Source organism: Etheostoma spectabile, chromosome 1, assembly GCF_008692095.1.
Source record: "Etheostoma spectabile isolate EspeVRDwgs_2016 chromosome 1, UIUC_Espe_1.0, whole genome shotgun sequence".
Taxonomy (NCBI): Eukaryota; Metazoa; Chordata; class Actinopteri; order Perciformes; family Percidae; genus Etheostoma; species Etheostoma spectabile.
The window spans coordinates 20,812,018-20,830,610 of NC_045733.1; the positions used below are offsets into that span (position 1 = coordinate 20,812,018).

Genomic DNA, 18,593 nt, shown 5'->3' on the forward strand with positions numbered 1-18,593 from the left:
GAGCTGGTTGATGTGGCTCGGGAAAGGGAAGTTTGGGGTCCCCTACTGGAGCTGCTCCCCCCGCAACCCGATACCGGATAAGAGGACGAAGATGGATGGATAAATGGATGGATATCTTAATTGTTCTGTATCTATATATTTGCATATGTGTAGGTTTGTATGTGCATATATAATTTATGCTCTATTTTCATGACGTGAATATACCTATATGTATTTTCTCTTTAAAATAAAATAAAGCAAAAACAAGTCCATCCCATTGCTCACAGTTGATCTCTGAAACATTGTGCTTTTACCATAAACTGTAAAATATAATGGACGCAGCATCAGTAACATCCCCCATTGATTTGTGTACCGCCGTTGTAAAGCCAGCAGTTTGACCATCGCCATCTTGGTATTTTGGAGCCAGAAGTCACCCTGCTTGGGCAGAATGGTGCAGCTAAGCCAGTGTCATTGATGGCTTTAATGGCACTGTGCTAAGCTAAATGCTAAAGAGGGAACATTGCCAATTTCCAACTGGCTGAAGCCAGTCATCCAGCATTGCTACGCCTCTATCATGATTGACACGTCGGCGTAAAGCAACCCTTGCTTATCATTTATTAAAAACTAAATGGGGCCATCATTTAGCAATTTAGACCATAAACATGTTACGAAAATTAGGTAATAAGGTGAGAAGACGGGGCATTTTACCATAGAATGTATGACTTTACGCATTGACTTATGAGAACACTCCTAAATGTTCCTACTATCAGTGCACACTGATAACTTCCTAGTTAAACCGTCAACATCATTTGGGGGTTACGTGCCTTGATTTCGGGACCATCAGTGGTAGTTCTTAGAGGTCTTGAATTACAGGTTAGAGGATTCAAACCAGAAGACATCCAAAGACTTTTTCTTTAAACCATTGTACTTCCTCAACACCCTGACTTCTTTTTTTATCTCTTAATCCCTCCCTCCTCTGTATGCTGATGATGTGGCTTGAGATGTTATTGCCGTCGCAGTAACATCCACGACCCAGTGCGGGATTATAATCCTCAGGCTTAAAATGAGAAGAAAGTGGAGGATGGGAGGAAAAAAGAGAGAAGCTGTGGCTTGTGTGATTAGAGCTGGTGTGACAGAAGTCATTTTGAGATGAGGGTGACTGCATAGAGTTAAGCCCGATTTACTGTACCGGTGATTATATAGAGCCTAGACAGAAAGTAGGGTTCACATGTACATGTGTATGAGTCTATTGAACCTCTTGCCCAACATCTTTTCTGACACGAAGAGCATTCAAACAAACACTGACACACACACACCACACACACACACAACGCACACAATCAGTATGCATAGAAAATCCCAGCCTTGACCCCTTCAGTCATCTTATCTTATCGCTGAGGCCAGATAATCCACATAGGTCCTTCAACACATGCATGCACTAGTGTCCATGGTGCTTGTGTCCTAGCACATGCTGTAGTGATCTTTTAAAGGTCTGGCTTATCAGTCGCCATGTCCGTAAACTGAAGAGCACTCTCACCTTAGCCATTTTCTCTTCCATTCTGTGCTCTAGTAAACTGAATGGAAATCCCTTCATTATTCTACAATGTCATAGATTCCTATTGCCCTGTGCTAAACATTTCAAAGCTATATATCCTGGAGCAAAGGACTTTTTTGCCCTTAATGCATGGCTTATTTATGCTTCAGCTGATATCTTATGACTTATTAATGAGAAGATTGAACTAATCCACCTTTGGAAACTTCTGTATGTATTGCTATTCTGTGTGTAAGAGGAAGAGAGCTTTTCTTCAAAAGGTTGTAGTCCTAAATATACAGGTAAATAATACAGAAACCATTTCTAAATACACTATATACATCTAATTATTGTTTGTCAATGTGCAAATGTGTATCCCAAATTAGTTGTATTTATTAAAATCCTTATATTTTATTATCCATGCTCTACTTTGTTGGATCATACATATCGACTGAGTGACATTTTCTCCCCCAGTATGAGAACATGACATTGCAAGTAGAGTAATTTCACAGTAATTTAATGAGCAAATCCATCCTCTATTCGGCGTCTTAGAACCCCCCCCCCACACACACACTTATAGTTTTGAAGCTAAACAGATTTACATAAGCCGTTTATGTATAAATCTTGAGTTATTAGGTTCCAATCAGTTTCACTTTGTGTTCCAAATACTAAAGTTAGTATAATCTCATCTAAATACGGAATGTTACATGACTTGGATTTGCATGAAATCTATGACTCTCATGACATCAACTTCTGAGTAAGAACAACAATGCACACGGCATCTGTATCTCACTGAAGCTGTGTGCCTCTGCACCGACGGCTCATTAAGTGAGTCATACTACTGAAACGATTAGTTGGAATGGGGTTCATGGGACCAATTTGACAGGATTCCAAGGGATCCCTTGCCAAGCAAGGATTTGTTTCATTTAAAAAATATCTCATTCATTTACTAGATATTACCCTAAATAAGGTCCTAGCGGAACAACAACTTACACTAGTAAGACGGTGACAAAAACATAATCTACATATCTCGCCCTTACACAACACCAACAAACATTCTCCTACCTGCCACTCGTGTTGCGGAGGACAACCAGGGCATCAGGGAAGCCGTCCAGGTTGTAGTCCCCGAAGTGCAGGGCCAGGGGTTGGCTGGGTGTCCCTGGCACGAAGCTCCAGACCGTTCCCTTCTGCTGGAAATCCGACAGCACTGTTACCCACTGCAACAAAATCAGAAAGAAATGACACATCAATCAAAATTAACCAACACTGGAGACAATAACAGTGGAAATATAGGACAGGAGGAGGGTAAAGGGTAATTCTGTTTTCAACCTCTGAGGTCACTAGCACTAAACCCATCCGACTTTTAGCGTGTATAGAGACAAGAAATTTTACATGTAAATCGGTAAACTGTGTTTATTTCAACCAAAACTAGAGTGGTGATGGTTGGAAAAGTGGAAAGGTGACCCAAAATGGTGTGTGGTAGTTTTATTTTGTTTTTGTCGACTTTGAACAATGTGTATTTTACCATGATAAAATGACTGTATATGTACAGTCTGGTGCCTGTTTCTTCATACTGGGGGCATACCCACCACCATGGGCGAGTACCTCATACAACCCCACTTCAAAAAAGTCAAACTATCCCTTTAAGCTATGACAAGTAAAAAAAAAAAAAAAAAGGACAATTTCAAACTAGTAACAAATGCTTTCCTCAGTAGACAGAAGCAACGGCACGGGGGACTGACATTACCAAAAAAACTCCAACAGTCCTTTTCAGTCCACTCCAATACTCTTCATCCCTGGTGGTCTCAAACTGGAAAGTTTAAGGAGCACTTCAACTACAAATATTGTTCCAAAATGACTTACTTAATAGTGAAATAATATGAATGAACTTCAATTCTAAATCGCCCACCTAATAGCAATCTCTAGTTTTTGAATTATTATTATCTACAGCACACTGAGTACAAACTGAGATTTAACCAATATTAATTTAAAAAACATTTACTTGAAAGGTATAAAGCAAATTACATTATTTGCTAGTATTGACTTGTAAATCCTCAATTTAGCCACTCCTCTCTCCCAAATCAAATAATAGAAGAGTAAAAAAAAATGACTGAAGTTATCTGAATTAAGTGTGTGTGTGTGTGTGTGTGTGTGTGTGTGTGTGTGTGTGTGCGGGGGGGGGGGGGGGGGCGTCATAGTCTGCAGTCTACAACTAAAAGCTACACACACATGTCTCTGGTCCTTACACTTTGCATTAACCTTTATCATGGGCTATACATCTGCCCAAACACATATTATATATTATATATTATTTGCACTCAACCCATTCAGCCTCTTATCCGTATGCAACAGTTATTTTCTATGCATATATATTAATATGCATGCTTGTTATGCATGCACTATTCACCAAGGCAAATTCCACATAACCTGTTGTGGAATTAAAGCCTTTGCTAATTCTGAGACCATTTTTCACCTCACTAAATATGAATATGAATGAATATATGAATGCCATTTCACTCAGCAGCTGCATCAACCACAAGCACTAGCTTAAGCCATGCCTCTCCATTTTTAAATAACATATTTCTCTCTTCCAACAAATGCTAATGACTAAATGCATTAGTATCCCTAATTCACCATCACTGTGGTAATTCATGAGGAGCATGTGGCACCATTCAGTACCCTACAAGATGTTCATTTTGGTACATACATTTCTTATGACTGGTGCACCCTATGAACCAAATTATATTAGTTTTTATTAGACTAATATAGTCCCTATTACAGTCAAAAATGACCATACAGTTGAATCAACACCCCTTTAAAACACAAAAAGAACGACAGCTCCAAATTTTCAATAACCTACATACTCACAAAAATACTGTTTCATAGAAGCTAGAATAATGAATCAGCCTGGCCAATGTGTCAGCTGATGCTTACTGCAGATATAACAGTACTGGCCAATTAATAACAATGAATTAAATCTAGGCTTGAGGTTATTTAGAAAGACACCAATACTACATAGTTTGTCCAGACTCCCAAACATAAATATCACTATTGCCTTCAAAAATCCCGTACCAGTCAGGCTATAATTTCTATAGTACTATCATAATGCCACTGGATTTGAAAGAAGAAAAAAAAATACAAATTGTGTTGAATTATTTACATGTGAAATGTAGATAACTTTATTTAAACAGCTTATTGTTGGACTCAGTTTTCTTGATTTAAAGTTAACTCACAACTGCGCTAAATACCTAGTTTAGATGCCTTTATTTGTGGTTGTGAGTGTGGATCCTAGACAGGCGTGAGGCCAGATGCTAGAGGTCTGAATTATTCATGAATGTTAAACAGAGAGAGCAGGTGCAGAGGGGAGTCACCAGAGAGACACTCACACTGACCAGAACTGCCTCTAATTGCTCTTCTCTCCGGGAACCATCACCTTGTCGTGGTGGAGAGGTTTGTGTGTCCCTGTGAACCTGAGGGCTGTGTTGTCTGGAGCTTTGTGCTTCTGGTAAGGTCTCCCTTGGCAAAGTGGTCTCAGGTGAGGGGCCAGACAAAGAATGGTTCAAAACCCCCTTTGAAGCACAGAGAGGGAGATGGAGTGACCCTGCCTGGAGGAAGCCCGGGGCCCCCGTCTGGAGCCAGGCCCAGACGGAGGGCTCGGCAGCGAGCGCCTGGTGGCAGGGTTTGCCACCGAGCCCGTCTGGGCACAGCCTGAAAAAGCTACGTGGCACCTATTGCTCCGTCCCATGGGCCCACCACCTGTAGGGTCCCCTGCTGGAGCTGTTGCCCCTGTGACCCAATATGGACATCTAGCATGTCTGAAAATGACATCCATGACCTTTTACCAACTAGTTTGAAATTTATCACACACTCCATTTCCTAAAAAACAGATGTGCACACTAGGTGAACGCAGGCAATGATGTAGGGGTAACACAGAGTGGCCTGTTTGGGGGGGCGCATGGTGGTGGTGGTAGTGGGTGTAGGTCAAGTTAATGATGTGGCAGAGGAATGCACGGTTTCCATAGGGGCTAGCAAGTTGGATTCTGATTTCTTTACTCCTAAGCCTTAATGATGAGATCACTGAAGACCTCCCAATGGCAAAATAAAACTTTAAAACACCGATTGACCATTGCTAATGAAAATACTAAAAAGTATATAAATGAACATCGTAAGCAAACCCAAACCACCTTAACATTCTAACTGCAAAGGCATGCAATAAAATGAAACAAACCAACATTAGTACTGCTTTTCCTATTGCCATTCCTCTACTGGTAAAACAACATAATTCAGATCACTTGTCTCATCTCGTTTACCGAATCATTTTCAGTTTGACTTCATCACCAAATGTAAAGAAGCTGTTTAGACAGACACTGTTTTATGCATTGCACCAATTACACAAGTGGTAAAAAGTGGTGTAACTGCATACCTACAGAGAAAAAGACTTTGAATGCTGTCTGCCCTAACAAATGTTTTTACAGAAATTAATGAAATGTATGGGTATCATCTTTGTTGATTTGAACTATGTAGCTATTAGCAGGCCCAGAAAGGCAGCACCATTTAATATTAAATTTAATTGATAGAAAAATCCTATTAAATTAGTCTAACCTTCTCTTTAACTCAAGGCCTTAATGTGGCCGGGTTGGCTCAATTGGTGATAACTAACTCACCTAGGGTATTGCTATCCATTATCTATTGACAGTAAAAAGCAATATGTAAGTAGAATGGCTATCCAGGGTGAGCTGGTTGGAACTAGGAAAATATGTATATCTAGTACATATAAACTACACATTAGTTAGAATGTCAGCAGTTATTCTCAAAGCAGGTGGCCATTTTTTGAAATGGTAACTGCATCCTTAATCTTTTTTTAGCGTTTAGTCCTCAAGGCAAATTAATTCCCTGGTGAGTTATCATTACGCTGGAGTCCTTTGGTCAGCGCCCCGCACGGCCATGGCGTTCCCTCTCAGGACAGAGTGAGGCCTTTGCTGGCCGCCAGCTTATTAGCAGACCACTGCCCTGGTGCTGGCCCTGAGGCAATCACTGTTCTGTCTGTTATTTCTCTTCTAACACTGAAATGAAGAAGGAGGAGGAACAGCACAGAGAATACCATCAGCACCTAGTCCACACTGCAAAATGCAAACACACACACAGAATGTCTGTCATGCATCGGCTTGAATAGAGTCACCTGTAGACTCTGTGATGGCATGATTGCTGCTGCTTAAACTGGGGATGACATTTTAACATGCAAGTTCATGTTTAATACCTACAGGCAGCCTGATAGAAGAGTATAGGGTGACAGAAAAAGCTGATGAAATAAAGTAAAAATGAAGAAAGCCTCAGAAAAAAACAGACACTAGAATGAAGAGACCAAAACTACACACATGTATACTTAGTATATGCAAACAGGATTCATCAGTCTAAAATGTAAAGGTTCATTCATTCCACCAGATCAGTCAGTCGGGCGGTTCGCCGCAGGGTTGTGCGGTGGCGGGAGTGTCACTTTAACGGCCCATTTGTGTGATGTCCTGTCGTGTTGTTTAACCCCCATAACAAAGCATGAGTGTAGCTTTATTCACGGAAAAAGAGAGTAAGAAAAGAGACGAGTGACAGTGCTTAGTGCTGGAGATAGTTGCAGGAAACAGTCACCTTTTACAAAAACTACAATACGCTTTTTTTTTTTTTTTACTTTTGTATGGCAGCGATAGAGACAGGGAAGTGTAGTGTAAGGGACTCTAACACCGCCTCAAAACAGACTGATAAGTCTGATCAGCGGTTACATGACTGCGTCTCTCCAAAAGTTGAATCCATCTAAACTTTTCACCAAAGACTTCCACCACCGCACCTGAACCCAGTACCCCCTTTCAAAAGTGATCGCAGCCTAAGCCTGGCGTATTAGTAATTAATTAAACACAGTCAAATCAAACCGAAGTATGTATAAGTATTGCATTATCATGACTGTCTCACTGTAATTTAAACATTATATTGTTTCCTGGAAACTGTCTCTCAGACATTGTTATGTGATGATCAAATTGCGCAAACATCAGGCAGAACAAAAGCAGATGATGAGAGACTTACAGTAATTGTGATAAATTAGTAGATGAGATCACAAAGCCAACCAGCAAAAGTGCACATCATAACATCATTCAATGGAGCAGAGTGGGTGTATAATAACGTCGGCCATTTTTCCTCAGCAAGATGTGACACCGTTTCCCCTCGGTTTGTTTTTATTGCTCAGCAGTATTGTGCGGGGAATTTGGAGGAAATCATACGGGCCTCCGTGAGGATATCAAAGGTTCTAACCAAATCAGTTTTTATTTGAGAAGCTATAATGAATAGCCAACCTGACAGAGGAGCTCTTAAATAAATCATGAAGCAGTTACTCCTTCCTCGTGGCTGTGGAAGTTTTGACATTTAATCACTAAATATAACAGAGTGCAAATATAATGTCAAGTGTGTGTTCACAGATTTGTCTGTGACCTAGTGTCCTCCCAGTCAAACAGAGCGTACCTAAGTCTAAATAACTCGAAACCGACACTCGCTAGGTCAAATGTCAACATATTAACACCAAATTGAGTGTGTGTTAACGCAGATATCCAAATTACCTAGTTAATGGAGATGAAAACAATGATGGGATTTGTGCTTGCGAGGTAATCTGATACCCTTAATGGTAATGAGGAGAACTATCTCGCATACAATTAGCTTTTTGTCAAACGGCGAGAAAACACAGCCCGGGTACAGAGAGCTCATTGAGGCCCTATGCACACACACAAACACACACAACGCACACAGACACACGTTCATACATGATGCTGGCTGTTGCAGTGCATGCTATCTTCCCCCAGGAAATCCTTCCTGGCTCCAGATTATAAGAACATTTACCAATATTTAGGATGAGATGTTCCAGTCCTTTTATGCCAAAATCAAGGATGAGCAGTCGTGCAGAGGCCCCATTCAGATGTCAAAATATTGATGTACTAACTGACCTAAAGGCAACTTCAGGCCACACCGTCATAAATCTAGTGGACCGTCCCACTGGCACCACTACTCATTAGTCTCCTAATCTAAATGTCTTGGGCTGGAGTGGGAGACTTTGAGAATGAGGATGTCATTCAGATGATCAAGTGGGCACTTTCTTTGACAGTTGTCTGGAATAATTAGACCCGTATCACCTCCAGAAGGCTAAACAACATATTCTGCTATTTCAGAACTCCTGCCTACTATACCTATGATTAGGGCCTATACAGACAACATAATATCAGCCCATGATTGGCACCATAGGCCTGAGATGCTGAGATGTCACAGGAGGAAAAGCACAGGTGTCAATAGTACAATGAATGATGGCTGAATTCCATTTAGCTGCCCGGGTTTCAGAGTCCTGGTTTTGTGCATGCTGACTCACTTGTCACACTGTCTCATTGTCATGGCTTAGTGGGAACGGAGCCATCGTTAATGTTATTAGTAACAGCCGTGCTTTTCCTGGTTTGACAAGACAAATTGTCTGCGGTGAAGAAAAGCCTATTTTTAAGTTCAACATGCATAGTGTGGGCTTTTTAAAGACCAAGACACTTAAAGAACCGATGGCCTGGTCTCACTCATTGTGAAAAATGAAACCCCTTTTGAGTGAAATCAAAGTGAAACGAAGAATAGTGTGCAAAGAAGTTACTGACCTTAAAGCTTTAGTGCGTAACTTTATTTATAATAAGGAACGATCGTTACTTTCAAGCCATTGCCAAATAAAATGATACAAAGTTGATATTTGTGGTCAGGCACATTCAAACACAACATACAACAATCCATGGTCAGTATTAATCATACCAGGGAATAAATAAATGCTACAACACTAAAATAAAAAATAAACCTGAGGGTAGGAGTGGGGGGTTGGGGAGAATAGGTTGAAGTCTGATCAATTGATGGGGGGGTGGTTTTCGCACACACACACACAGACACACACAAAACCAGACTAGGCACAAAAACACAGCCCCAGCCCCCCCCCCCCGACATAAAATTGCTCTCCTGGCTTTGCTGATGAATAAAGTGGAAAAGCGGCGGCATGCTTGCAGACTCCCATTGATTCAAGTTGGCGGAGAGTGCTCCCGCTTCATTAGGCCAAGAAATTAAAATGTGGGCGGCCTGCGGTGGTGGTGGGGTTTACGGGGTGATGTGTAACATCGACAGACAACAAGGCTGTCTCAGGCAATAAAATATTTTGGAAAAAAACCCCAGAAAAAAACCCCAAAACAGGCGCATAATGAAGCTTTTATGATGCCAGCGATATAATGACAGTAATGCTTATCACATTAGAAGCGGCACTGAGAGACAGCATGGGGAATGAACAGTGGAGGAGTGGACAGGAAGACAACAGGACTACTACACGGCAAAGTAAAAATTACTTGTTTACGGGTCTACATGTATGTTATGATAGTGTTTTAGGTGATGCAATGTCCGAAATATTCTACCCTAAAATTTAATGAATCAGCAATCACATAATTTGCCCCTGAAACATTTTCACTGAGAAGTTTTTAAGAGATAAAGCGGGTTTTATGACCTAAATATCCCAAAGTACAAAGGCCCATTTGTATTAGACTTCTTTGAAAAACATACCGGACATGAAATGTTATTTAAATAAATAAATAAATAAATAAATAAAAAACATGAATTAGATATTGGAAAAGATAAAACGCAAACTGCTTAAAACAGATGCAGAGGAAGCAGAGATGAATGCAAATCATGATTAACTTTCAAGATGTGTTGATGTTATATAGACTTTGCACAAAAGGATTTAGTTGTGTGTGAGGTCTCACGGTTTTAATCCCTTAAAATGTATGCTGTCCTTATTCAAGAATCCTGAAGTTCATTATCTGAACAGTGGAAAGTCTTAATGTAATTATGGGAAGATGAGGTTTGGTTTTATGTTTCCAGCCTTTATGCTGAACTAAGCACCCATGCTGGCTCTAGTTCAGGGGGTTTCAAAGTCATGTGGGCCATCCCCTCGGGCAAAATTGAGACACCCACCTAGTTGTTAAAGGTTTGGCAAACTGAAACTTGAAAAGGCCAATTTAACTATTAGCAGTTCCTGTTTGCAATCTACCCGTGGATGTGGATGTGGATTTACAGACAGCTCTCACTGGATTACTTTGATACAGAAGAAAAAAAGTGATCATTCTCCAGGCAAGTTCTGGAGTGAGAAGGAGCCTCCATGTCTTCAAACTAGATTTATGGATTCACGATAAACATTGGAGTGATTTTTAATGCAAATTGCAGCAATGGGGCACACGGTTTAAGCATCTTAACGGCCTCCATGAACTGTGTCACAGCCACTGCTGCTGCACTTACTGACCGTTCTGGTAAGCAGGCCAAGCTTCAATATCTAATTTCACGTTGTTTTTAGTGCTGTGTCTTCCTCTGCATCCTGCCCTCAACTCTACTGCACCACCCTCGGGAGGCACAACTCTTGTAAACGTCTGCAATAGTTTAATATTTAATGTCCAGACACGGGACCGGGGTAGGAAAGCCACTAAGCTATTTCCCAATGTCAAACTGGGATGATACTTCTAACCTTCAAAATGTTACTATCCATCAGATGGTGCTTTTATCTGTGGTGATGGCATCTGCATTAACTGACTATGTATGTACCAACGCACCTTGCACTGGCATTTCCTTATCCAAAATACTCAGATTCAGATTGTTTTCTATTGGGCAGGTGGAAATGAGGTCATAGTTTGTCCTCGGAAAAAAAGGCAGTGAGAGTCAGAGCCAGAGATGGAGTGAGACCATATGTCTTTGTGTCCGCTGAGCAGGGTGGGGACACTGCGATCTGCTGTCAGTGTCACCTCTTTGACCACTGACTGACCGGTGGACTGGGCTGACTGGGAGGAGGCTGTCTAGTTTAAACTGGCTGCCCTTACACCGTCTGGACAGCAACAGCAGGCAGCTGGTTCAATCTTCATGGGGGGGGAGGGGGGGGGGGGTTGTGTGTTTTGCATTTGTGCATGCGTGTAAATGGGGTGTGTTAAGATACCAAATACACACAGAAATATGCACACAAAGGCTTAGAGGTTTGTATGTCTGCTAAACCAGATATACAAAGAAAAACTACAAAGCATGGCAAAGTGCCAAATGAAAATGCAGACACCATCAAATAGAGTCAACATCAGGTAGCACAAAAGAACAGTAACAACATACCCAAAGCTAATCAGTTCCTGCCACCCAAAGCCAGGGCATGTGGCCTGTGGTCACACGGTTTCCATTTGGGGTCACCCACTCATTGATGGAGTGTGTGTGAAAAAGCTGAGAGCCTTCATGTTTTTTTTACTACACACAAAGAATCAGCTTGTCCTGATTTACCTCACAATGTATGGTCCCACTTACACCTGGTATTAAAGGAGACCTATTATACTCATCTTCAGGGTTATACTTCTACCAGACCATGTTACATGCTTTAACCCTTGTGTTGTCTCCCCGACAAAATGGAAAATGTTGAATGTTTGAGGCCTTTAATCAACGTTTTTAACTTTTTCTTATGTTTCTGTCCCTTTTGACGCTTTTTTCAATGTTTGTCACTTTTTTTTCCGTTTTCAACACTAAGTAATACTAGCTTATTAACTTTAGTTTTACAGTTATTTTCTGAATTTATGGTCAATAAACCTCATTTATAGGAAATTATGTCTAATGTTTGAGTTAGAAAAGCAGAAATTAGGAATTATTTAGACTAAAAATAAAAAGGAAAGTATGTTGATGGATAATCACAGACTGGAATATGTCAACTTTTACTCAATACTATTTCAAAACCACTTTGATTTTTTTTTCAAAATGCTACAGAACTGAATAGGACGCCCCAAAATTAATGAAAGTAGAGATTTATACTTGCCAAAGAGCGTAGTGTGGACTCAGTCATGTTATTTTGGGTAGTTAAAAAGAACATTGCTATAGGAAAATGGGTCGATTTGACCTGAGGACAACGTGAGGGTTAATGTTCAAAAAGCACTTTTGTTTCTCATACTACTCATGGCAGTGCTGTGCTGCACCTGTAGACCCTCTAGTCATGCGCCTGTCTCTTTAAGACCCGGTCCCAATAAAGCCCAGTCTGCCCTGATTGGTCAGCGTTTCTGGGTCTGCGTAGTCTCCTCCTCTGTACTCCACTCTCGCTGTCTCTGAACAGTCCGTTGCAGCAGAGTATATAGCGTGAAGATTCCAGTTCCTCTCTTTTTCCTCTCATACAAAGGAAAAAATGCATTTTTGCACAAATGCCTTTTTGAACCGAACCATCACAATTTGCACACTGTTTATCCCCTGCACTGTTTTACACTTTGATCACTGCTGCACTTCTGTATAACTTTTTGTATAATAATCCTAAAATGTATTCCATCTCACCTGGAATATCATTGCAATATTTATAAGCTGTATGCAACGCAATTTCGTTCTGTATGCACTCTGCACATATAAAATGACAAATAAAGTTGAAGTTGAAGTTGAAGATGTCACCAGTAAAGACTTCTAAACCATAAACTACCCAACGGAATGGAATGTTTCAGCAGGAATGTGAAACATTCCATTCTATACGTCTATACACAATATAGCAGGAATATCTTTTAAATATGTTTACCTCACTATTTAGTTTATATTTGAACATCTGACATTGTAACATTATAGAAAGCTTCACAGGTCTCCTTTAACATGTGATCTGAATACATAATAGTTATAGCCAATCCTTGAGCTTTTACATTTACACCTGGTATTAATAAGCATGCTCATTCTGACTGTTTTTGTATATAAAATAAGGTGCGCTTGATTGATTGATTGTTCTCTGCCAGATTTAACGGACATGACTATACACTTCATAGTTGACCAAAAGACATTAACTACAGTATGTGGGAAGACATATGGCAATACAGGGAAATGAAAACAAGTTAACAACTCCAACTTCATACAGTAGATGTCCTACGGGTACTTATTGTTGCATGAATTCTTTGTTTATTGTAAGAGTACATTTAAGTATGTTGCAGTGTAAGCACTAAGCAGAAACATTATACTATTTTAGTCTCTATTATGTCAAGAAAATGATTACAAGTCTAAAAGATATTCAGTAATAATATGTTTGTAATGGTCTGTGTTAATCTGGTGCTTTTAATTAAAGGGTGGTTATGCTAAACATATTGTGTGTTGCATTTGTAAAGCCCTAACAAATATGGCAATGTTTTTCAGCAGTATTGCCCAGCTCTACCACATAACTTTTGCTGTATTGAACTAGAAATGAGCCATGATTCTAAATATATACACTAAATATGGACCTGGATGACTTTTGGATTGTTCTTGTGAATGTGTTCTTGTTTTCGGGGAGTCTTACCTTCCAGCTAATGAAAATATAGTCACATTTTTGTTTACTTCCTCTGCTACAATGTCCTTGACAGGCGCAAAACCCACAGACACACAATTACATTACTCCCTGCAGGAATATCCAATTGTGTGACAGAATTTGGGAGTAGAAAAGGGGAGGCGCAAAGTACAATAAATGTGATCCGTGTGTGTCGACAGAGAATGAAGCAGAGAGATTGTTGGAGGCCCCCCCCATGCGGTTTCTTTCAATATGGTGAACTAAAAGCCTGGAGCTGCTGCAGAGGTAGAGAGTGTGCAGAGCTGTGGCTGAGACCACAGGAAGGAAGGAATGAATTGCTGTTTGGAGACGATATATAGACACACACACTAGTTTCTACTCAGCGGGACTGCCATGCACACCAGAAGGCATCTCATCATGTCTTTGTATCACCAGTCTTATTCACTCTCCATTACTCTTTTCTGCTTCTCCCGCCCTCATTCCCTCTGATGGGATGTTCCCTTTTAAAGTGGCAATGAAGGGGTAACAGAAAGAGCTTCTTAACCCTACTTTCTCCCTTCATTTCCCTTCACCTCCTCTTTCTCCCTCCCATCATCTATTTTTTTATTCCCTTCCTTACCTACATCAAGCTCCCTTTTCTTCCCATTTATCTCCCTTTAATAGCTCCATCCCCTTTCTGTTTCTCCCTCCCTCCATTTTCTGTGTTATTGTCAGGGGGACGATACCTCCAGAGGAGACATCTGCTGACTAGCTGCTCCACTGTGATGGAGCCATACACCCACACACGTACACCTACAGTACACACACGTGACGTAAGATCAGGCATAAGTATTGGCTCATAAAGTGTTTACACCACCAATAATGATGAACAGATGACATCAGTGCTGCGATGTAGATTATATTGGAGAATAGGCATCGGCTGTGTGCTTGGTGGTATTTCAGACTGGACGTGCTGCGATGATAGCTCAGTTCACAACGACCAAACACAAAGATCACTTTGGCCTTGTCAATGTAACATTTGGCAACTTTTTAAAAAGTAAACTTTCCATCCAGAATCTTATTGGCGTCCATTTCGGCGTCTTGCGCTCGCGATTCACTCAAAACGTAACGTTACTACTCTTGGCCGGTTTGCGAGGCCAAACAAGTGTGTGCGGCGGGCCTGTTGTTTTGTTTCTGGTTTAGCTAGATCCGGTGGGTGTTGTAGTTTTTCTAACGTTACTAGTTGTTGCAACAACATGTGAAACAACTACAAAGCTAATCTCGCGATAAAAAAATTGACAGCATTAAAATGAGTTTGTGTTAACACCGTTACTAGTGCGTTTAACAGACAGCACTAATTTAAAACCAATGAAATTAAATAATTTCCAACATTTTTTTATTGAAGAAATTGAACATTGAATTGAATATCAAGGCACCAGTAAAAGAAGAATGACTGTTACATTTTAAAGGGCAGTTTTCTACAGATTTTCTTTCAACTAACACAAAAAGTCTAAGCGTCTTGTGCAATATGTCGCAGCCTTTTGTGGTGAGTTTATCAAGCAAGTTGATATTGCAATGGCGACAAAAAACAAATCAATTTGCAAACTGCACGTGTGTTTTGAAGGAGGTTTTCATAACTGTATACCATTCACACCACTCCTTGACAGCAGAGGAGCTTGGAGAGAGGCTGGTTTCCTCCCCACTGTGCTCACCCTTCCCTCTCCACTACTGTCTCTCAAACACATAGCAACACAGAACACAACATGTGTTGACTTCATCCATCAGTGCAGATAAGTCCTCCTCTCCCTGCCTCCCCTCCTCCTTGTCTTCAATACTTATCCTTTTACTACTTCCTTCAATCATTTTTGTTACTGCGGACAGGCAAACAAAAGAAGGCATGTCCACAGGGAATGCACATCTGTGAGTCTCTATCTATGTGTGTGTGTGTGGGTGTGTGTGTGTGTGTGTGTGTGTGTGTGTGTGTGTGTGTGTGTGTGTGTCTGTCTTATGTGTGCACGTGTTTCTAAAAGTGGACATGCAGATAAGCCATAATTATTGCTATTTTGGATTGAAAAATGAAAGTGGAAGCATCTTCTCTGATGGTAGAGGAAGGAAGAAAAGGAAGTGGGGGCTCCTGCCAATTGGTAGGATGTAAGTGAAAAGAATCACACAAGATACTACGTAGGTGGTGGTGCAGATGGTGTTGATGGTGTGTGTTGTGTGTGTGTGTGTGTGCGTGCGTGTGCGTTCTAATGAGTGTAAGGGCAACTGTGTGTGAGCACGCCCATGCATCATTCAGATGGGATTGAGTGTGTGATCGCATAATCTGTTACTTCTATCTCACATGGCTCTGCAAACAAAGTGACAAGCGGCGGATCAGCGGCAATTTCTTTCTAAGCAGCGAGCCACGTCTTTAATACCTTCCTGAAATAGACAGCCATTGTACGGAGAAACGAGAGCTCTGGCATCGCAGTGGAGCCGCTGGTGAGGGGGGCTTTCACAGAGGGGAATAGAAAAGAAAATGGAGTGGGCAACATTGAGACTTTGCACCAGAAAAAAAGACAACATTGGCCTTTTGTTTTCAATCAATCTGCTTACAAGCGGCCTCTTTTGGTCAGGAGAACAAACACCCGCCTTTCTAAGTAGTAGAAGTAGTTGTAAGTAAAATCTTGGAGAAGAGATTCCAGATAGATGGCGGGGTCAAACAAAAGCACAGTTCAGGTCCCCTCTCCTACCACCAGTGAACTTTGGTTTCTATGCTTCCTCTTAGCATGTAATAACAGGGTTTCCGCAGGTTTCACCAAGTCAAATTTAGGTCTTTTTAAGACTAGTATGAGTGAAATGTAAGAGCTTGAACCCAACCTCAACAAAGCTCTGAATTTTAATCAAGCCAAGTATCACTTAACTTGCATTTCCCCACAGCAGAAGAATAAAATTCTCTGCTGTGTTCTGGTTTTGTTCCGTCCTCCGCCATGCACCACACCCCACCGGGAGCGTCTCACAAGCGGAGCGTCTTGCTGCCCGACTCACAGATTTTATTGTCTCTACAAGTACTTTACCCAACAGTCAGTTGTTTATTAAGGGGGGCTGTTTCACTTCCTGCCTGGCTGTCCAAACGGCCCGTGGCTCAGGTGAAAACAGACCTGGCGGGTATCTTTAGCTGAGCAGAGAGCCACTTCACACGCGCCCAGTGGAAAAGGCCTGTCAGTTGCATGGTGGTCTCATTTGTAGTAGTCAAACAGTGAAATTATATTTGGACTAGCAAAAGAAAGAACTCCACACAAAAAGCACCACAGAATCATAATAAAAAAGAGCTTTAGGATATTTGGATTTGGATTATATTGGATTTGGATAAAAGCGTCAGCTAAAATGACATGAAATGACATGTAACAAGTAGTAGAAAAGAGGAGAGTCGAAGAGTGTCCCACAGAACAAAGCGATGTACCAGAGTCTGACAGATGAGAGCAGAAGGTGAGAACAGAGAGCAGTAGTACAATGTGGTGCAATGTAGAATAGAAAATTAAGTGGTCAGCGAGTAAGTAAGTGGTTAACGGAGTAAAAAACCAAGAGAATCCATTATAGTGACTCTTCCTCTAACGGTCCGTGTGGTCGTGTGTGTGTTGTGTACCTCTTTGGAGCCGGACTTGGCCAGGTAGATGGCACTGCGTTTACAGGCAGCGTCCAAACACACGGGGAGGAGGTGGTCCTGGTAGCCATCCCCATCTGCCAGGAAAAAACACACAGAGCGTTACACTGAGATGCAACAACGTTGGATGGTACACGTGGAAGTAGATCCTTTGGTTTCTAAAACATATTATGAAAGATATTTTGATATTGTCACCCCATTGGAAAGCCACGGATTTGTTGTGGAGTTCATTTTAAGCACAGCACAGTTTCTGGCAACAAAGCAATCCCCCCCCCCCCCCCCCCCCCCCGGATCACAGGACACCTGCTTGTTTCCTACGAGCAAACACATCCAAACAGCCCGTGTCTCTTTGATGTCTTTCAACAATGTCAGTTGACTTGAAGAATCATTTTCTCCACTGATTTTCAGTGCTATTAATTAATATTAGTATAATTCCATGCAGGCTTCATCTAAAGCACACACAGGGACAGAGGCTCCCAAATCAAAACAACAGCTCTTCAAAGCACAAACACATAAGGTTCAGTTTCTGATTTCAAGTGATTTTGAGTGAATTATACAGTTCTTCACATAAAGAATAGACACATGAATGCATGCATGCTCAACCTCATATCTTACTGGTACAACTAAATTCACTGAGTACGTACACCTGTGCTTTTTATTGCTATGACCATTTTCAATATTCTTGGACAATTATTTACAATAATTCATCAGTTACATGTGCAATATCCGCTACTGCTGCTACTTACAGGTACACTGTACTTATTATATCTATGTTCACGCTGCACAAACAGCATTTATACAACCATTGTTTTAGCAACATAATCTGTTTAACCTAATATTACAATATTTATTATTTATTATTCAGTTAACCTAAACTCACTTTACTTCTACTTAATGTTTTTATTAATTGCACTGTAGCTTTGTTACTTCATACTCCTATTGACTCGCTTTGTTTCTTACTCTTATTTTCACCTTGAATTTGACTGTGAGCAGCTAAACAGTTTCCATGAGGGGATCAATAAAGGATTCTCATTCTGAAGTCTTTGAGAAAGTCTCCTAACGACCTGGCAATTAAAGGAACATACCAACACTTCCGTAAACAAGTTTTCTGATCAATTACATGTTGTAAAACA

General features: G+C 40.9%; 1 protein-coding gene across 2 annotated transcripts in view; it reads right to left on the minus strand.

Moving 5' to 3' along the window:
• The window catches only part of itfg1 (integrin alpha FG-GAP repeat containing 1), a 143,446-nt gene that overhangs the window by 77,989 nt on the left and 46,864 nt on the right, over positions 1 to 18,593 (minus strand). For both annotated transcript variants that reach the window (XR_004332841.1, XM_032521774.1), the window contains exons 9-10: positions 17,443 to 17,537; positions 2,576 to 2,727 (exon numbers count right to left, since the gene is read on the minus strand). Coding sequence is in view for 1 of the 2 variants with exons in the window: in XM_032521774.1 (XP_032377665.1) it covers positions 2,576 to 2,727; positions 17,443 to 17,537 (247 nt within the window). In the remaining variant the exon portion in view is untranslated. The remainder of the gene's footprint in view (positions 1 to 2,575; positions 2,728 to 17,442; positions 17,538 to 18,593) is intronic.